Here is a 21,772-nt window from a genome sequence, read left to right as displayed (position 1 = left end):
TTACATGACAAAATGTTGGCATCACTACAAAAAGAGGGTAATTAGTGTAATCACATTCCAACAGTAAGAAAATTCAGCCACCTATACTAATGAAAACAAAAATCATAATAATTCATCCGTACTTTTATTATTCACTAGAGTAAGATCTCTTTGGGATTGTTTCTCAAGGAAATGAATTAAACTTTACTGGATTGCAAAATTTTTATATATACTTGCTTTTCTTTACATAATACATTTTATAAATACAACATACATTTGAAACTGAAGAAATGATTGTAGTACATTGCAAGATAATTATATACTTAAGAGTAGACATCCCTTCTCAATAAACCAAGCAACCCATACTTTTATGGGTATTTTATAATTTCCCAATTAAAGAGGAAGAAAATCACTTGGAAGGAGACGTGAACTTTAAAAGATGATGTTGACACTTATTTAAAAAGCGCATGCAACATAAGTTGGACAAAATGTCATTTCAGTCAGATCAAGCGATTATACAATTGGTCCAAATTCCATCATACTATGTTGGATGAGTGAAACTGGAAAGCAGTTTGATGAAGTCAATAAAGAAAGTTCCATAAGAAAAAGGCATGCCTGGTTGAATTTGCTGCAAAAGAGAATCTCATTTAACAACTTTGGGATCCATTAGGAACAAATATGAAGGTGTCCCAAAACTTTTGTCCCTAAAGAGTACCGTATAAAGTAGATAAAACTAGACTTACTAGATATATCCATTTAGTTCAACAATAAAAATATTCTTCTGTTGACTGTAGACTATAAAGTCTACACAACCCAGGTTTTTGTGATAAAGTATTTTTAAAAAAAGAGCAATATTGATATTTTTCCACTCTTATTGTAACGTGTACAAAAAATGGAGGATAAATTAAAATGAAAAGCTTTCAACTGATTTGCCATTTGTATATCGCAAAAAAACTTAAGATTGAAATCATATTCGCTCTCAATATTTCTATTTTTTGAGACTGAAAAGTGGAAAAATAAACAAACCAAAAAAGCAACCAAGTTGGATTGCAGTCTTTTTTGTATGTCCACGTCACGATGTCAAAGGACTCAAAGCTCGGTCATCAAAAGGGCTCGAAGGATCTTCTCTCTGTCCAGCCTCACTTCCTCTCCACTACAAAAACGCACATACACACACAACAATGAACATATTTTCATATGATCATTCAAAATCATACGTATTGATCCATTGCATTTCTATTACTGTCTTCAGGCATATTCACAAAATCCATGTCCACCTCTCTGGATACATTTGAACCTTCCACCTCAAAGATAAGAGGCACATAAGTATTTATAGTTTACACATTAATTAGGACAATAAGTCTTTTTTTTCTCAATATTCCACCTCTGATGGGTGGGTTACAAGGTTTACAATTGGACTTTCTAAAATGATTCTTTCCTGTCTTTTGTTGTCATTTAGTTTGTGACCACCCCGCATGGATGAGTTTGATTGGTTTGGGGTAAATTTGCTGTGTACGTCGGATTTGGAGGTCAAACAGACCATCGCCTACTACTACTAATACACTGTTTTATGAAGTGTTTTGCACACACAGCAATGGCGGCTAGTGATGTCTCACTTTGATCATGTACTTGATACTAACCAGGCATACAAAATGATGAGTGAATCAAGGGTACAGCTTTTATGCACACGAGACTTACAGCAATGCTGTATTATTTTTCACCAGTATATGTCAGTACATTAACATTTACTATTTGTTGGTTATTTTCTGTTTTGCAGGCAGAAAACAACCATTACTGGATGAATTCATTCTTTATGATATTGACCCTAATAATGTGCTTTTGATACATACAGTATCTCAGAAACTCCACGTGCGATGATTTTTCTTAAGATTTTCCCTTCAAAGTAACACATCTGTACTCCCTATTAAAACCATAAATATGGAAGTGAAAATTGTGACTCAGGGGGAGGCTTATATGCGAGAAATTGTAAAATTCAACTATTTAAAGGCAATTTTAACGGTGCATGCGGGAAAATATTATAATTGTTTTTTTTGTGTGTTTTGCTAATCACATTAAAGTGCAATAAAGAACTTTGAATTATATTTTAAATATGATTTATTATTAGTATTTAATGGGCTCTGACGAATTTGAGTGTGTTTAAAGAGAGAATGCAAATAAGAGAAACATGAAACGAGGTAAATAGCCACAGTATATACAAAATATGTTAAAAAGCAAAGAGCCGCAATCCCCATTGGCCAGGAGCCGCATGGGCCTCAAGAGCCACGTGTTCGCCACCCCCAGTTAGGAGGAACACTTTGAGTTTACATAAACTTCTTGATGACAATGTTGACCTACGACATTGAAAGTGCTCAAACAGACAATGTGCTCCAAAAATAAATGACAGGGTGAAGGTGTTTTACCTGTCATGGTGGGCTGCAAGGTAAGGGACCAAGTGAGGGAGGGGACTACAGTAGCGCGAAGGAGAGAGGTGGGGTGAAGGCAAGGGGGAGACACAGCAGTGACTAGCAACTTCCAGTGTTGGCACATTATCCACCTGGAATGTACATGGCCGCATACAATACAAAGGCAATTCGACCACATTCTCTCTTCTGAACTGCTCATGTGTTAAGAAGTCACCTGTGGGTAAATGGATGGCTGAATCTGCTTGTCCAGTGAATTACTGGAGCCACATTTGGACGTACTCTCACAGGTGATGGCTGCAAGAGCTTCGGGAAGATTGTCTTCATCTTCATGGTTACTTAAAAAAGGAGCAAAAAGATGGGAAAGGTATAGAAATTTCAAACTAAATTAGAATTAAGTTTAGTGTAAGGTTAGATTAAACTTATTTTTGAGTGTCTACATCATAATCCAAGTTCATTTAAATTTGTTGACGTTATGTATTTTTGTAAAGAAATGTAATTGAGTGACGTGTATATAAACTTACAAGCTGAATTGTCTGACGAGACGTTTCCTGCGGTTGGTGCATGATTTGGAGTTAGGCTGAAGCCTCTCAGATACCAAACGGCCGTCTGGTCTCGGGGACATTTTGTCTGCAGAATAACTGGATGCAGAAGAGTCTTGAGAAGAGTTCTGATACCTGAAGACAATAATATGGGATGTACTGAAATGTTGACATGATAGCTTGAATAAAATTCCTCTAGTTTTGAATAGATTTTTCTAACTATGTCACACTTTTACTTTTCCACTATTAGTAAAACTGTCATAGGTTTTGAGACTTTTCACCATTCGGTTGAATGAGAACGCGTCTCAAAACATTTGAACAAGTAAGTATAATATTTACTATTGCTTTGTGATCCAATAAAATTCTCCCCCAAATTGCAACTATTAATCCAGTGTGACATCTAGATGTGTATTCATTCCTTTACAATTATTTAGGTGGTACAAATTATAGCCCGTAAAATCCGATGCATTTATGAGTTGAAAAATAATTAGATGCACTCTAAAAAATGGCACTCTTGACATTGCTAACCTAGAGTCGTCTTCTTTAGAAAGCAAACTAAATTGTGGAAGTGAATCATAAGCCTCTTTGCTGTTAGTGCGACTCAAAAAATCAATTCCACATGATTCTTTCCCGTCATCTAATTGGTTGTTATGCCCTCATCATCATGAAAAAAAAAATGTGACTGAAGAAAGGAAAAGAAGCGAGAGCTGAAAAGCATGAATAGAACTCGCCTGTCCTTGAATGGCATATTAGCGTTCTTTCCTCTTGGACTCAATGAACTGTCTCTCTATTTGTTGGAAGAAAAAAAAAGACATGGGGGGGAGGGGTTACATCAGCATTGGCAAACCAGTTGGAGATCATGCCCAACCCTGAAAGCTGCCTCCATCTGGGCCTTAAGAATGTTGCACTTGAGGTGGTCTGGAAGCAGGGCCGGGGAAGAGGCGGCGGAGGGATGCAGAGACTTTTCCGAGAGCTGTTTCTCTTCTCCCTGAGGATGTGGGACAATGAAGACGAATGGGAAGAGAAAGAGACGCTCTCCCGCCCGGAAATGTCTCATCTTGCCAGTAGAGGAGGAAAGTCAATGAGTAGAACTGTGTCTGACCTTGTTGTCTATGTTGATGCAGAGCGACGGCCACGCCGGACACTCGCTGTCCGACTCCACGGCTTTGCGGAAAGACGGAGACATGTCCAACTCTTCTCCGTGACACGGTGAAGCACGGCACTCTAACAGAAATAAAAATGTCTTTTAGCCTAAATGGGCACAATTTGGATTAATACGAATACATTGTGGATGACACACAGATTCACTTTTTACATGAGTATATCTTTATTTTAACTCAAAATTAATTCCCCCCTCCCAGTCAAAAAAGTATGGACTTCTAGCATCTTTAATGCATTGAAAAATAATGATTAAATATTTATAAATGATTTGTGTGTGTGTGTGTGTTTATGTTAAGATTCTCTCGCTATGTTTATCCAAACCGTGCAACGTAAAGAGTTTAATTTTTGTATGGTGACCAGAAACGGCTGAAGGATCCTAATGGACAAGGATTTGAGTTTCTTAACCTTCTCTAAAAATCTCTTGAGCTATTAGGGATAGATTTAAACAGAGTTGTGTGTATGACATGCCATTTTATCAGTTGACAAAATACACTTGGAAATCGTTTCTTTTGTTTAAAGAAACCCTTTTTCTAATGGCCACTTTCCCTGTAAAGGGTTTGATTTCTCAAGTCTCAAGATTTAAATAGCTGACCACTGTAATGACCCTGAAAGGGTTACAAGGCAAAGAGGAAATGACATAAGGAACTCCTCTTGTACCTTGTCATGCATGGATTCTGTTACAGTACCAAGCCTGATCCCCAGTGCATACAACTGTCAATTGAAAGTCAAATATCAACTGAAGGAGAAGCTAATGTATCGAATACAATTAAAAACACATACATGGAGAATATCATACGTGTAAAGGAAAACCCGCAAACCGATAGGCCATGAATAGTGCATACGGAAGCTCTTTGGCATTTCCCAGAGGGACCACAATAAATGCAGCGTTGCGATACTCACGGAGTTTGTTGTGTGTGTGGCAAAGCGTGTCCTGGCTGTGCGTGTGGCGGCGGTGGCGGCGATGCACCTTGCCGGAATAGGACGTTTCATTCTCTTCCACGCTGAGCTGATGGTCAGAGGCCGGACCGCTCAGAGGAAAGCTGAGGAAGCATAAAAGCGATCAATCCTGCCTAAATAATGGGAAATCATGACAATGTCTATATTTTTTTCTTGAGCAAATATAACATTACAAAATCTGTTACCATTGCACAAAGTGTAGAAAATTCTTAGCAAACTAACCTACGTAAACCACGAGTGTCTGCAATAAATGTTCAGTTAAATAAATACTCCAACCCTAACAATGTATTCAATAAATATACATAGTACTGAGCATGACAATTTATTAAAATGTCTTTATTTTTGAAGCATGAGGCAAAACCCATTTGTTAATCCCTCTAGGCACAATGTGATTAGAGAATAGAGCTCCCACTGCTTTAAAAGCAAAATCCCATTGCCCTACACATTATGTAAACAACTGGTTGATCATTATTAATATCATTCATGATGTCAATGTGAACTACTATATTAGCATAAAATCACAGAAAACATGTCGCAACCCTAAAGCAGCAAATATCACATGCATGTTTGGGCCCTTATAACCTTTGGTAAAAAATGACAATTTAGGCACTTTGGTTATTTGACTGTGTTCATGAACAAATAAAAATGTAAAACTGGGGCCAAGAACCAGAAACGGTTTCAGTCCTTTGAAGGCAATAGCTTCACGTGCATTGCAAAAAAACAAAAACAAATATTTGATGAGCTATAATTGCAACTTTGACAAGGAAACCAAACTACTAATCTAACTTTTGTTTCAATGTAGAACGGATTCATGGACGCACAATGTGGACATGAAAATGAATGATGGAAGCAGTCTGTCTAAGTCCAAGGTGAAAGATGTCAAAGTGTAGTCATGACCTTATCCTTGTGAATGACACTGATGATGGGTGCTTGGAGCAAGCTGGTGGTTCGCACTGGGATGGCGGGGTGAGTGGACACAGGACTGGTAGAAGGGGAGAAGGAAGGGCCCCCAACAGGAGGCCTGAATACACATCCATGCACAAACACACACAAAGCAAGTACACAAGTACACACCAGTCAAGACTTGATGAGATGATAAAAATGCACTCCAAGACATTTATAACATTTACTTCAGAAGCCGCTATATTAAACTGCTTGGGAAAAACAACCTCCTTTTTAAATGTGCTGTATAGTCAGTAGTGTTGGTACTTCTTGGTACCACTTAACCTACCTGTGCGGCGCCGTGTGAGGGGAAGGCTGCAAGTAAACGGAGGGCGTGTAGGCGGAGTGGGATGGGCGCCACGCCTCGTGACCCACCACCGGGATGTTGTGCTGGTACTGGAAAGGATTGAAGAGAGGGCGAAATTGAAATGACCGTGACCAGGCCAGATCTGCGTGTGCTATGAATGCGTGTGTACTATTTGTATGGGTCTAAGTAGGTCATTTGAGGTCACTCACTGCATGTAGGCTGGGATCAGGGCTGTGATGAAAGGCAGAGAAAGGATGACAATCAGCAATCGGAGATTAACTTGAATTTGATGTACAATTCATACCAGTGGACTGCAATGTTACACTTATGCAACTTCTCCCGCAAGGTCGTCAGTCAGTCAAATATCTGTTAAGTCACTAATATCTATTCATTTTTTTTCCTTTTTTTTTGTACCAACAATAATTTGGTATTGCAATATTCAACAAAAAAAAACAACATTCAACTAAATGTTAAGACCAACCATATGTATATATGTATATATGCATATATATATATATATATATATATATATATATATATATATATATATATATATATATATATATATATATATATATATATATATATATATATATATATATATATATATATATATATATATATATATATATATATATATATATATATATATATATATATATATATATATATAAAGAAAAAAGAAATTGTATTGCAATATAATTATCTAAGGGCAGCAAATACATTTTCCCGAATGAATACCACTCTGAAAACTGTTTCCATTCACACCCACAAGGACATGACATTCCTTTCCAGGAATAAAAGCTCTGTATGAAATATAATCACATATTGCATGGCCATGAGTCAGTGACTCTGTTACAATGCCCCTAATGCAGTTACCACTTACATTGAGTACATGTCCCGATAATAGCATGTGTGGTGTGTTTCCGTGTGAATACCTGATGCGTGGGGGCTTGGCCGGGGAAATGGCGGAAACTGTAATCGTGACAAAAAAACAAAAACACGTGCACAATTTTAGTAAACAATAAATAATAATACCACATTACCGAGTTCATGAGTTTTCTCATGGACAACAATGTTTTTCGTGGCCAGAGGGGAGGATATAAAGGCCACAAAGGACATGGATTAAAGTAAGACGCCATTAAGTGGTAGAGTCAATTGGGATACTCACTGAGTAGGAAGTGACTTCATATAAAAATACTTGCTTGCTTGGTTAATTGTTTATTACTTATTAGTAATGTCTATCTAGAGACAAACAAAAGTGGCTAGCCAAATTCCCTATTGTTGTCAGGGTCATTTTAGGGTGTCTGCAACAGATTCATAGCATAAAAACTCCTTCAAAAAGGGAAAACAATGACATATATGAGTAAATGAAGTTACGACTTTAGCCACATAATAAATTCAACTCCTAAATTGAAGTATGCTTTTAAAGAAACCGCAAATATGTGTAATGCAGAATGTGTAATGCAGAGTAACATAGGAGCGTGAAATTCAGATAAAAAAAACACTTAAATAATAGTTTAAGTTCACTTAAAAGTGTGGGAAATTTTAAAAAAGTCAAACCAGTGTAATCGGAATAAAACGCAGACGTCAAACATCAGCCCAATGGATTTTTTCCATTACACTAATTACAACCATTCTCAATGTGTGTCAATCAAAACCTAGCATAATTAAAATCTCTTGCTGTCTTATGGAGAGCATACATTGTGGTTAATGAGTGTATAAGAGGCAAATGTTAATGACTCCTGTCAGCCGAAACAGGTTCTTGTAGATTACACCACGTTGTAGTATACATGTACGACGACGCCATGCAGATAAGACTCACCTTTGCCCAGTGACTGCGTACGTGAGGGGTATCGTTTGCTCGGCCGTCTCTCAAATGTGCTCGCTCTCCTCAGCCGGCTTCCGTGGGTAGCCTGATACTCCGTCTTACCACTAAGATTGACAGGGCAACCGGGAATAATGGCTTATTTCTTGTAATTGCTGCCACTGCAGCTCAAGTATGAGACACAGGAAAGTTAATTAACACTTGTATGTATGCATAAGCCATAAACAATGTATGTCATTATGGAGTTTGATATATATCCATAAAAACATTCCTATTTAACATCTTGGCTGCCGTTCATACCAATAGACATTCAATACTTTTGAACCAAGGATGGAGCCTTCCCAGTACAAATGGATTGGACGCCTACTCATGACCAAGTCTTTTAAATTTAAATCAGAAGGATGAAAAGAGACACACAATTGGACGTCTACCATCATTAATGGCACTGAAAAGAGTAGAAAGCCAATTATGTTAAAAAGCTCTTTATGACTAACAAAATCCTTCTGCCTTGTTAGAAACTATATTTCCACAAAAATGCACCTGTTGCTTTTTTTCCCTACAAAGTGCCCATCAAGTGTAAGTATTTGCTCTGAGGAAAACAATATGAAGGGCATATCTCAGTCGCCATAGGAACACCTCCTGGTAACCATAGATACAAAGTAACCATAGATACACAAAGCAGGCATCAGTTGGGTTTTTGTTGGTGTCAGGTTCAAATATTTTTAATGTGTTTTATTAAAAATATTTTGAATTTGTCTTTTTATTTTAATGATTCACTTTTTGGCTTGTATTTAAGATAGGATTTCTCTAACATCTAATTGCAATATTTAAGAACTTTTTCTGAAGCAGGAATTCAACTACAAAGTGGGAACAAGTGCACCAAGTGCTATGCAAAATTAATTCATAGATGGAAAAAGCCACACTCATAAATTAGATCCCGATATAGGTCTAATCCATACCTGGAACGGCTTGCAGGGACCATTCACAAATTTGGCTTTATAGTATCTTGAGTGAGATAACTTAATTTTAGATTGGGTGACACTGACTAAGGGTAGGCTCCAGGACCCCAAGACCCTTGTGAGGATGAGCGGTTCGGAAAACGAATGAATGAATGTCTTCCATAGATGGCAATAAACATCTAATCCATTTTGATTGGCAGAACTGACCATTCAAAAATTTTATCGACTAATATCAAGAGATTTTAATTCTGTTTTTAACTGGCTGGCTGCCACGGACAGCATCAGGTGTCCAATTTATTTGGACTGGGATGGCTGTGTTGACCATAACGAATTTAAGCTACAAATATATATATATAGTGGTATAAAGGCCCCTCACTCCATTTTTACCTCGTTTTTCTGCAACTGGAGTACAACTACAACAAGGAAAGCATGCTAAATTAAAATGTATTCAGTGATGGAACATTTCAATCTCATTAGAAACAATAGATGGCGACAGACATCTAGCCCATGTTTGAGAGGTAGTGACTATTCATGAATTAGGGATACTGAAAGAGTAAGCTAAATATATTTTTTATTTTTATTTTTAACCCTTGTTTGGCATGGTAGCAGCAGGTCGTCTGTAGCAGCCAATGAGGTAAATGGATGTTAAACGTCATGTTATATTCTTAAGGGCAAAGGTTTGCAGTTTTTTTGTTACTAGGTGAGTGAAAATGGCTACCTGAATCTGAAACGGGAGCCAAGTCGCGTAAAGTCACTGCGCCCTGGCTTGCCCGTGGTTGGCTGGCGTAGCCGAAAAAAGGCGTGGCTCTCCACGGCGCACTTCCACACGTCCTTGCAGCTCTTGGCGCTGGCTAGCTGGAACACAAACGTGTGTTCTTGCTCACGGCCCTATAAGGTAGAAAAAAGGAAAAAAAAATATTTGTGGCCCAGCCAGAAGTGACCTAATTATGTCACGTGATGTCCTTGTGTGTCTGTGTGCGTATTTACTTATAGACACAAACCTGATCATCATCCTCCACCACCACCAGGGTGAGGCGACTCTTTTTGAAGTCAAGACGAGTGATTTTGGGCCTTCACAGAACAATCAGAAAAATGTCACAATTTAGTTATGCCAGCGTTCCACTATTAGACAAAGAAACGTAGAACTGTGTTAAGACCAATAATTAAAAATTCTTAATCTATGTAAAATCGTTCATAAAATCAAGAGCTATTTGTAAGTAATGAAGACTGACCGACCATATAAGGAAAAAAATGGACCTCAACAGGACTACTAATGTTGGTCATTCCCTAAAAAACAGTTTTCCGTCTCCAAAGTTAAAGTACAAAGCTAAACACCTTAGTATACTATCAAACTTAACTATGCTAATACACAACTCTACAGTATTAATGACTTCTTCAAAGGTATTTGTATTCAAATCGTTGTAAGAAAAACAGCAGGGGACACCCTCCAAAATTGTTAGACTTTTTTTCATGAATCAAAACCACTGTTCCCGCTAGATTGCTTACCAAAAGAATAGGCCAATTTTGTTGGAACCCTCAAACACCAGGATGCCAGTAGGAGTCAGGCCCAGTGCGTAGTCACCACCATCTCTTCCCTGGAAAAAAACACATGCATGTTCACACACACCACAATACACATTCTGATGAAATAAATGAATATACAACCAAAGCACACCTTAACAAAATGCATATCGACGCCATAAAGCTCCAACCACTTGCATTTGTTGAGAAAGGATATCTCGGCTTGAGACGGGCTCTTCCCTCTGAAAATGAGAAATCGTCATAACATAAAAAAATAAAAGATAACAAGCAGATAATCGGTGTCCTCCACTTGGTTTGTCCTTGTCTGGCCCGGCGGGTTGAGAGAAAGCACAGCATATGTAATCTAATCCGAGATGGGAACGATCTGACCGCCGCTGGTTTAAATACTGCCCGGAATCAATCAAGACCCTCCTAGGATTAATCCCCTTAATCCTTCACACAGAACAGCGAGAGGCTGGCTGAGGAGGAGGAGGAGACAGTGACAAGTCGACGCCGCCGCTGACACTATAACGGCTTACATCTCACCTGAGGTCCAACCACCTGCCGAAGATGTCCGCCTCCATGGCCTCGCTTTGTTTGGGAGTGAAGCGGAATTCCGACACCAGTACGGGAGAGTGTTCCAAAGGATCGCAGTCTCCCAACTCGCCTGGACGTATAAAGACAACAAATGAAAATTTAGAGGCACATGAAACTATTGCCCATAGTTTACCAGGTTAGGCTGCAGCACCCCTGCAACACTTGTGAGGGTAAGCGGAATGGAAAAGCAATGTAAAAACATCACATAGAAGATAAGCACCATTATATAACATTAAAACTTTTTAATAATAAAGTATACTTGCACAATCAAAGAAAGCTGATACATGAGCTGTAAAAAATATTCTGTCTTTGCTACAAACTAATCAAATCAATTGATAATCATTTTCCTTCCAATATTGATTTTATTTTATTTTTTTACATTTATTAGATTGGACAACTTTATTCTTCCCGTATTTGGGAAATTTGACATTTATTCATATTTCATATTTACCAATTTATTCACATTTATGATAATATTATCGCAATAAAGTAAAAATTTAAAATTGCTAATAGTCCAAGTATTCTTGGGACATTGTTTTTTGCTCCAGCGCACATTAATAGTTAAAATGTTAAGATCAAAGATATATAACAGTAAACAACGTAATTTCTACAGTACACACTCAATTTTGTCCAAAATTAATATTGGTTGATACACATGCTAAAACTGAGTTGTTTATATTGGGGGAAAATAATAAAGATTGCAACTGATCAAATTTTTGTAATTGTAAAAAAAGTGTTCAAAGGTATCCAATCTTGTGACCAACAGAATAATTGTATGTATTTCTAGTATTTAATGTTAAACTTGACATGGGGATCTCCCATAAAAAAATAATTTTAGAATGATGTATTGTAAAACACGATTAATGCAACACCATATTCTTTTTCCTTCATATTTTTTACCTGTTATCAAATACGAGGAATCACACCCGTTTCCAAATACTGGTTAAATGAAATAAAACCATCCTGGAGTTAAAGTCTACTCACTTTGCAAACAGTAGGCAGCCAGCTCTACTGAGACATCATATGGACATTTCAATCTGAGGAGAGATTAAAAAAAAAAAATGGGGTAAGACCAGTGTGATAAACTGATACCACCAATACTACGCCGCACAAGCTCGACAAGTTAAATACGATCTCCGGGGGTGCACGCGCCTGTGTGTGCGTGCGTGTTTGTGTAAAGAGGAGCAACCCTTTTCCCAAAATAATCACCTCTCTTCAGATCCTGATCTTGAGTGTTATAATAGAGCTGCACTCGGGGGATCTGTGGCCTAGATTGAGTTGGAACATCGAGATGGGCAAGACACTGTGTGTGTGTGTGGGGTGGGGGTGGGGGGGGGTATGTTTCCATAAAGGAAATGACTGACCACAGGTCCCACAGCCATTCTGTCTAGAATGAATACCACGGGCTCCGAAGCCTTATAAATTAGTGCTACTAAATTAGAAATAATTAACAAACTGTCACTGCTCGGGGCGGTGCACTGCAAAATAAGCACTGAGGGACAACACCAGAGGAAGAACATTTGAATGTTCTTATGTTCAATAATCTAGCCGTGTAGCCACTACTATTACTAAACAAAAAGCGGTTGTTTTAGGTTTGACAGCAGTTTTAGAGGCGGTGGTGTGAGTGGTTAGTGGGTCCTGGGTTCGAAATCCAGGTCCCGTCCACCTGTGTGGAATTTGCATGTTCTTCCCGGGCCTGCGTGGGTTTCCTCTGGGTACTCCGGTTTCCTTTCCATTTCATAAACATGCATGGTAGGTTAATTGGACACTCTAAATTGCCTAGGTAAGGGTGTGAGTGTGCATGGATGTCCTTTGTCTCCTTGTGCCCTGCGATCGGCTGGCCACCGAGTCAGGGTGCACATTAAGATTCACATAATATACACAACTGAACGACTTACTTTCCAGACAAAATGTCCTGTCGAAGCTGCAGCACAAACAGATACCTATGGCAAGAGAAATACAAAAATCTAGTGTGAATTCAAGTTTGCAACAGTATTACTAGTCTTCCCATACCTATTACTAGCCTTCCCATACCATTAAACTACACACATTGTTCTACAACCGTGTTTCCCAACTGTTTTTGAGCTGCAGCACACATTTCAATCTCCTAATATTACGCAAAAATCAGTTTTGTGGTGACAGAATTTACGCTGCCAAAATTTGATCCCTGTGAAACCAAATAACTTCCGGTTCACGTTACATTGAAAATAAGCAGCAAAATGACTTCAATCTTGAAATGTTACGAGATGAATCTTGTAAGATTATGTTTTGAATATTGTAATATTACAATATGGATTCATTGTCATATTTTAATTCTAATATTGTCATGATATAAAAAAATCCCCCAGCACACCTGACCATTGGTTAGGAAACACTGCTCTAGAAAGTCGGCTTGATTTTTATTTTTTTCCTCAATCTACCCACAGCAACAAAGTAATTAGCCCCGCGTCCCCTCTGGACCACCTCATCATCATCAGACTTAGGCCAAAAGTGATTTTCTTCATACCTTGTGAATTCTTCGCGCAGGTTATTTGGCTCTGAGGAGTAAAATTTTACTCGGAAGAACAGTCGGAATGGCGGACCATCTAAAAGGAGGGAGCACAAATTAGTCTGTTGGAAAATTCAAATTGATAATATTAGCCCTTTGAAAATCAACAACAAAAGAAAAAAACAATAAAAATTCCGCTGATTTTGTGCTGAAAGCAAAATAACTAGTGATTAGTACTTTTAAAAACAATAAAATGAACTTGCTGGTTTGAATCTTTTTGTTTTGCACTTTGTGTGTCGTGATGCTGCTGTTACTGAGTGAATATAATATTTTTGTTGTTGTCCAATGTGAATGGGAAAAGCAGGACTTGGAATAAATAACCATATTATGAAAGACTGTAGGTGTATTTATTATTAGTGGTATGTTATTTTTTATCCTTGCAGGGTACTCATTTAACTCAATGGCTGCACCATCAATAGCACTGAAATGGGACTATTCACAGCCAGTCCTCCCAGTTTAAATAGATTGGACGTCCATCACAGGCAATGACATGCATTGAGTTAAACACATTTCAATAAAATGGTAGTTAAGAGTGGTACTTGGGGCAGTGAGTATATTTCTTTTTTTATTCACTTTTAATGAAATTAATTTTGCTTTTAGTAACATTTCATTAGTGGTTAATTACTATATTTATATACCTCATTGGTCCAATTGTTTCATTTTTCCTGCTAGGAATAATACAGTTTCTTTTATTGCATGTGTTTTTTTGAAAAATTGATTATCGTGTCACGATCACTCTGCTTTTTAAAATTATAAACACTCTATAGGAACTGGTTGTTGTCATGATATACAGTAAATGAGCGGAATCATATTCCCAACCTGCTCATTTTGTCATTGGCTGAGTGCCTGCACACCCGAGCCGAATGCAAATGTATTACACTTTGCATAGGCTGCCAACCTCAGAAACATTGAGGAATAAATGGCTCCAATTTATTTTGGGAGAATTTCCTAACCAATTCAGAACCTAAACTTTGCTCCGCATGGTAACTTTTGTAAAGGGGGGAAATTATGTATGAGGGCTGTGAAAATAGCTAATCCTTGAAAAGCTTATTTATATGACAATTTAATAAGAAATGAAGCCTCCTCAAGCAGGAATTTTCTGACCACCTAAAAAAGCATATATTATTTTTTATATGTATGTATGTATGTATGTATGTATGTATGTATGTATGTATGTATGTATGTATATATATATATATATATATATATATATATATATATATATATATATATATATATATATATATATATATATATATATATATATATATATATATATCTATATATATATATATATATATATTTATATATATGTATGTATGTATACACACACATTATATAGACATACACACACAGACTAGAGATCTTTAATTTACTTCCTCTCGATGCCATCTGCATTCGAGTAAATAAGCACTCCTGCCCACACTATGTGTCTATTACACTCGCTCTTTTATAGAATGTACATGCCGACACCAGGTTGTGATCAAACCACATTACCCGGCAAATGTATCCCCTCATCTACTCTGCGTCCTCACAAGAGAGTAAACAAAGGTTCGGCTACTCATGCTAATAACCCTGTCAACATACGATAACGCGGCACCTGCTCCCTCCGAGTGCACGTGCACTTCAGGATGCTTCAACACAAATTAGACATGAACTCACCTCTGATTTGTTTCTTGATTTGTTTGGACATGTCCAGCCAGTGCTGAAAGAGCACAACGTGAGAATGAGCGGAATGGAAAAGCAGCTTGTTGACGTGCGTGTCAAGCACTCACCGAGACCTGGTCTGGGTCCATGTACTGCAGCCCAAAGTAATCCGCCTCCACCAGATCTATGTGATACATGATTTGGTCAAAAAGGTCTTGGCCTTTGCCTTTGCTCTATAACAGAAGAACAAAAAAGTCAATTGTCTCCTGAGAGTAGCCTTGTGATTGGTTGAGTAACCTGATTTTTGCCTGGAAAACGATCTCTTAAATGTTTCGGATGGGAAATGTGACCCAACATCCAATGTTTAAAGAGCAAAATGGCATGTAAACAGTAGGTTTTGGCTTTTATGCACCATTTACATTTATAGGCATTGTAGATGAGCTGGAATTTATCTCAGAAGTCTTTAGGGACAAGCCCCTGGAATGTTTATCAAACAATTGTAGAGGTGCAAACAAGTATTCACACTCACATGCACACCAATGTAGGGATGAAATGTTTTTATTTATTAAACTACCCAACCTCATCTGTAAACTAGCTTGAACATTTTTAAAAATAACAGAAGCCCACCTGCATTTCTTGTGGCCTGAAGAAAGCCCTTCTACTTCAACCATGTTTTCAATTGTGTTTTAGCTACATGCACATTGTTCTGATTGACATGTTGACTTTTCTCCCAGTGAATAAGCTAAATTCATGTCATTTTAAACCTACGAAAATTCATACACAAAGTACTGTGCATCACATTGATATTTTCTTTAATATAATATTTTATATTTACAAGAAATGATTACATTTTGATTAACTGCTTAGTCCTATTCTACTTCTGATTGTAGATAACAGCTGCTTTAGGTCCCTTTATACTAGAAAACAACATAAACCACATATACACACTTCCAATCTGCACATGGACCTCACCACTAAGTAGCGAACAGTGGGTACTAAACCTCGCCCACTTCCACAGAGAGGGTGTGTAAAACGAAAAAAAGAAGATGAGAGCCTTGTACTTTGGATCCTGATAAGCAATTCAAACTTCCTGGAGAGAGTGTGAGGAAAGCAGTGGCATTAAAACCAATGGGGTCAGGAGGTAATATATTAATATAATAAAGTAAAAAAATAATAAACAGGCTGACTATAGTAATAACCTAGATCCTACTTGCGTAAACAAAGCAGCAAATGTGGTAGAAAATGTGTCTGGTGTATACATAATACTCCCACAAGGTGAATATCTAATAGGCTTTTCGGGCCTGGGTTCACCTGTGTCGCAGCCTCGAGGGGAATGACAAAGACATGAGCAAACTTGTTGAACACATCTGTGACTAGGACATCATTCTGATGAGCCTTGTGCCATTTTCGACTATTTGTTTGGAAATGTGTGAATCCCAGCTGGAGAGATGCAGGCGGGCAGGCAGGCACGCAAACAGCCCAAGCGGCGTGAGGTGACGCAGACGCAACCTTCAAAATGAAAACATCTTACCAAAAGGCACTTACGCACGCATACCCACACGCTTGCTCATCTCCAACTCACGCACTTGTGTGCGTTTGACACCAAATCAGATCAGGGAGTCTGGGAATAGAGGAAGGATGGAGATGGTTGGCCGGAGGAAGAGAGAGAGAGAGAGTAGCGAAGAACAAGAGTGCAGGTGGAAAAAGATTATGATGGCACAAAAATAGGGAAATTCTGAAGTGTGCCGGTGATGAAGATGAGAGTAAGGAAGTTGATTACAGTCTGCTTATTTGGGAGAATTTCCCTCTAGTCAAAATAGGGAAGATGGCAAGGCCACACGGTCAGTCAACACTACTACGAACTCAGAGTGGCCAAACTCCGTCGACACCATTGCAGGAGTACCCATTTCCGGAGTTTATCCGGACATTACATTGTAGGTGGCAGCTCTGCGAACTGCAGTTCTTCTGTTGTTGTGTTCATTATATGCCAGCACCATGATAGGTTGCACTAGTATTTGGTTACAATCTGGCACAACCTTGTTAAGAAATCCACCATATGGCAATTTCTGTGCCAGCAAAAGTAGTACCAAAATCCAACCATCCAAGCAAGTTTAAGCTAGCCTTCCCTACTTCCTATGATACTATTTTCCTGTTTTCGAATTACTGAATCAAGTCTTGGGAGAAGTAGTAAAACCTCCTTTTCCCAATTCCACGAGGTACAGTTTCACAGTCAATCTACTCTCCCTGCACTCTACCACCTGGCCAGCGGACTTTGCTCGCTTCCTGTCATAAGCAGCCTCCAACTCCAATTCCCATTGCGTCTTTATCTCGATGAGCAGAGAGGTTTTTCCAGTCGGGGATCACAGCACACTGTCTTAGTCTCTCCTCTTCCTATATCCACCCATTTTGCAGGAGGTCACCATTTCAGTATTCAAGATTCCTGAGGATCTTGTAAGTCTCCCTGTAAACCAGGGATGTCCAATAACATTTTGGAAACAATCAGTCCCAATGGATTTTTCAGAGAAAAGATAGACCTCAAAATGGGCTACAGGTGAGGTAAAACCTGAAGTGGATCCGGGACAGAGGGACAAACAAGCGGTCAAACTCGCATCGACATTCGACACCAAAGAACAATTTGTGTTTTCAATTGGTTCTGAAAGCAGAGAAGTTGGAGAAAACCTAGACGGTCACATTCGATCTTTGTTCTTTGGCTTGGCTGACTTTTTTATGGGCTTTAAGAAGTGCCCAATTCAAGAGGCCCTGTTTTCCACCGTTATTTGTCACTAGTTTCTGGATGTACGGATGAATTGAAAAGTAAATACCTATTTTAAAACAAGGAACCTTCTTTATGTTGATGTTTTATTAGTTTCTTCATTTTCTGGGGGTCACTGGGCAAATCCCCTGCTGCATTTGTCTTAGAACATGTCCGTAAGCAGGTCCAACTTGTTCTCTATTTGCCAATGCGGGGCACTTTGAGGCGGACCACCTATGCTGATTCATCCTGCCCAATCCTGGTCGATGTTGGCCTTTAGCCACTCGATTCTCTTCTTTCGACCTGAATTTGTGAGTCTCCAGGAACTTTGCCTCCCCTCTTTCTTGCGACTATTTGTGAGTGTAGACAAAACGTCTTCTGGAAGGCTTTCATTAAACGCATAAAATGTTTAGTTTTTAACATAATTAGAATCCCCTAAAAGTGAGAAAATGCTACAATGAAGGCCATGAATTATTGTAACATAACATAAAAACATGTTTAATTTAGTGCTCAATGAGGTTTAGAAATAAATTGTGAAAAATGTATCTTTCTGACCATTGTTGATGAGTTTTTTTTTATTTTTATGTAGTATCGCGACTAATCGGAATCAAATCATGACCTATGAATCATGATACAAATCATATCACCAGATATGAGGCAATACCCACTTGGAGCCTTTATTATCAATGTCTTCCAAATATGTTTGTTTTCCCCTTTACACCCATATTTCTGAAGTAATCTTCATCCTTTGTTTATGTTCTTGCATTGATAATATCATTTAAATCCATCTGTTCCTAAACGTGAAAGTGAAAATCCATGCTGAAACTCGCAGGCGGAAGCAACTCTGTATATATATGTATATTCATACACATATGTACAAAATATACACATACATACATACATATACATGCACTACTGGACGACTGAACCATTGACGTTGTAGACACATTTTTCTAATTTCAGGTAACATGTTTTATAGATGAGCACAATATGCATGAGTGGGTCAACAATGAAGCAAGTGTTTGTTTTTGTCCGTGGAAACGTGTTTGGCGACTGCCTGTGTCAGAGATTTATCTGTTAACACAACAGTGGCAACAAAAACACATTTGACCTTACTTTCGTTTTTGCCTGCTTTCATGCAGTTCAAGTCAGGTTTTTAGAACTTTGACATTAATAGTCAAAAATTCAGTTAACCACTATTAGAGTGATTCCAAGTATTCTAAGTTATAAGCCACAGTGAAAGAACATTTTTGATTTATCTGTTAACACAACAGTGGCAACAAAAACACATTTGACCTTACTTTCGTTTTTGCCTGCTTTCATGCAGTTCAAGTCAGGTTTTTAGAACTTTGACATTAATAGTCAAAAATTCAGTTAACCACTATTAGAGTGATTCCAAGTATTCTAAGTTATAAGCCACAGTGAAAGAACATTTTTGATGAAAAACAAAAATAATGACAGTGGACCAATGGAAGAGCAATGAAAAAGAAAGGTTCTGTTTTCATCCCAGTTCTGGTTTTACATTTTGACCTGTTGACCATATGGGAATTGTGGGCATTTATTTTGGAATTGTTGTACAAGGGGAATTCTGGGTAGTCCAACAGAGTTCACGACTTGTACTCACATTCATCCATTTTCTCCTCTCTTGGTTGGTGAGAGATGGGTTTTACCTTGAATTCGTTCCCAGCTAATTGCAGGGCACCTGAACACGAACAACCATCCCCTCCCACATTACGTAAAAAAAAACATAATAACATAAATCATTTGCAACATTATTTAGTGCGGCACAACTGATTTGCAAAAAAGAGGGTGATGTTGTTGTACCCATTGTTGAAATCACTGCTGTGTTAAGAACCCTTTTCTGTAGCAACAAGGTTGTGATAGCTTTGTTCAAAAAATATACAAGAAATACTTTTTGAAGTGCTTTTTCTCCCTACCTAAGACATTTTCAAGGTATGGCATATGGACTGGATATTGGCAGGCTTGGGTGCTCATGCAATAACACAGGGGTGGTGCACATGCAGCTCTCGAGCCGCATGCGGTTCCCAGCCAAAATTGCTTCTGGTCATATTTTGTATATACTGTGGCTCGTGTAAATGTTTCTCTTATTTTTATTCCCTTTTTAATCACACTGAAATGCATCAGGGCCCATTTAAAACGAACACTATATTATATTTAAAATATACTTTGGCAGATTGGATTTTTGTCTGCTGCTTCTGACGTAAGGTATGTCTCAGACTCACAGTTTCGAATGTTTGCTCTTTGTGACCAACTTGTTCGCCACCCCTCCGATAAAATGTGAAAGGGTATCTCTGTTCTTAATATTTGAAGTAAAAAAATAATAATGATGATGATGATGATGATTTTGGGGAGCAGAAAAGGGAAACAGTACCACTTCAGTCAGATATCAATCCGTTTCTAAATCAAAGGATGAATAAAGCTAGATGATAAAGTGATTTTAAAGTTAACACCAAGAGGAGAAATGCAAGGTAGAACAAAAAACAAATAGAAATTTAAAAAAAAATCTCATTAGTGGAGCCCCAGAGTCCACCGGAGCCACTCACCGATAAATCCACGGTGACATCCGAGCCGTCCAGCAGCAGCACTCGGCAGGTGATGGCGGTCCTCGCGTTCCCAGCAGCCGGAATGTGGACTGCCGCTCCGCCGGTGACCACCGCAGGCGTGTGGACGACCTGCTGCTGGTGGGCCAAGAGCAAGGGGTTCCCTCCACCTGCCGTACCGTCCCGCTCGTCCCTCTCTCTCGCCTGGAAGCGGCTTCGCGAACGGCGGCTGAAAGTCCGGCGCAAAAAGCCCATCATTCTTCCCTCGACCGAAGGGGGGAACCCCGCCACTGTGGTGCACCGATCGTCCCGCCGACTCCGCGTCCTCTACCCGGACCGAGTAGTCCCTGGGTCGGTCGGCGACGAAGAAGACTCGCCGCCTCAGAAAGGACGCCGGGACTCGACACGCATGCTAATGGGAGAAGCCAACCAGTTGATTTCTCCTCCGTTGGGGCCGCCGCGCTCCTCCTCCTCTTTCCTGCCGCCTTAGTCCGTCCTCTCCCGGGTGCCAGTGCACCTGCCGCCTGGCTTCCTTGATTTATCCCCACCGTCCGATAACCGAGGAAGAGAGATTCCGCCGTGACTCTCTCTGCCGCGGAAAGCTTAGTGAAACGCTTCGAGGAGGAGGAGGGGGGAAGTCTCGCGCATGTGGACCGGTATGGGAGCACCGCCCGCGGGTTGACGTGCCTCCAATGCTCCTCACGGGAAACCCAAACTCGGGTTGGAGTGCTCGCTGGCAAAAGTCAAACCAGCCCAACTGGACAAACAGCCTCTGGTGCGCATGCGTAGAAACTTCAAACTTCGTGTACTCGTGTACCGATTGGCGCTACCTAGTGGACACCTGCCCACCTTTGCCCCCAAAGGAAATTGTAAATTAAGCATTATGTAACACTTTGATGCCCAAATTTTGCATGTCAATTGCATTCGTATGGGACAGGGGTCTCAAACTTGACTTCCAATTGGAGTATCAGTGCTGCCCATATATAATATATATACGTGTGGTATATGTATATGTACATATGAATATGTGTGTACATATAGATATACTATG

The 21,772-nt window shown here is 39.1% G+C and overlaps 1 protein-coding gene across 1 annotated transcript; it reads right to left on the bottom strand.

The window, feature by feature from the left end:
* Window positions 1-132: 132 nt before the first annotated feature.
* Window positions 133-21,529, bottom strand: epb41l4b (erythrocyte membrane protein band 4.1 like 4B). The gene is made up of 23 exons (XM_077720696.1): window positions 20,725-21,529; window positions 15,537-15,641; window positions 15,424-15,466; window positions 13,720-13,798; window positions 13,112-13,156; window positions 12,198-12,250; window positions 11,163-11,283; window positions 10,771-10,858; window positions 10,602-10,690; window positions 10,097-10,166; window positions 9,814-9,983; window positions 8,134-8,243; window positions 7,247-7,283; window positions 6,518-6,539; window positions 6,291-6,397; window positions 5,003-5,142; window positions 4,044-4,165; window positions 3,810-3,929; window positions 3,673-3,728; window positions 2,924-3,076; window positions 2,617-2,737; window positions 2,400-2,533; window positions 133-1,132 (listed from the first exon to the last, which is right to left on the bottom strand). Exons 1-23 carry the CDS (start codon window positions 20,977-20,979, stop codon window positions 1,069-1,071), a joined length of 2,304 nt encoding a protein of 767 aa, XP_077576822.1. The 5' UTR covers window positions 20,980-21,529; the 3' UTR covers window positions 133-1,068.
* Between the last annotated feature and the right edge of the window lie 243 nt (window positions 21,530-21,772).

Source organism: Stigmatopora nigra, chromosome 7, assembly GCF_051989575.1.
Source record: "Stigmatopora nigra isolate UIUO_SnigA chromosome 7, RoL_Snig_1.1, whole genome shotgun sequence".
NCBI classification, from domain to species: Eukaryota; Metazoa; Chordata; class Actinopteri; order Syngnathiformes; family Syngnathidae; genus Stigmatopora; species Stigmatopora nigra.
Note: the sequence above shows the minus strand (reverse complement) of the source record. Positions and strands in the feature narration are given on the sequence as shown.

Bases quoted from the DNA above. Each gene is read 5' to 3' on its own strand.
- epb41l4b (XM_077720696.1), bottom strand. From the start codon at position 20,979: ATGATGGGCTTTTTGCGCCGGACTTTCAGCCGCCGTTCGCGAAGCCGC. The intron at 13,799-15,423 runs GTGAGTTCATGT...CCCTCCTTTTAG, and splicing joins AATCAAGAAACAAATCAGAG to ATGGTCCGCCATTCCGACTG. The intron at 5,143-6,290 runs GTAGGTTAAGTG...ATGCTTCCTCAG, and splicing joins CCTCACACGGCGCCGCACAG to CTTTCCTCTGAGCGGTCCGG.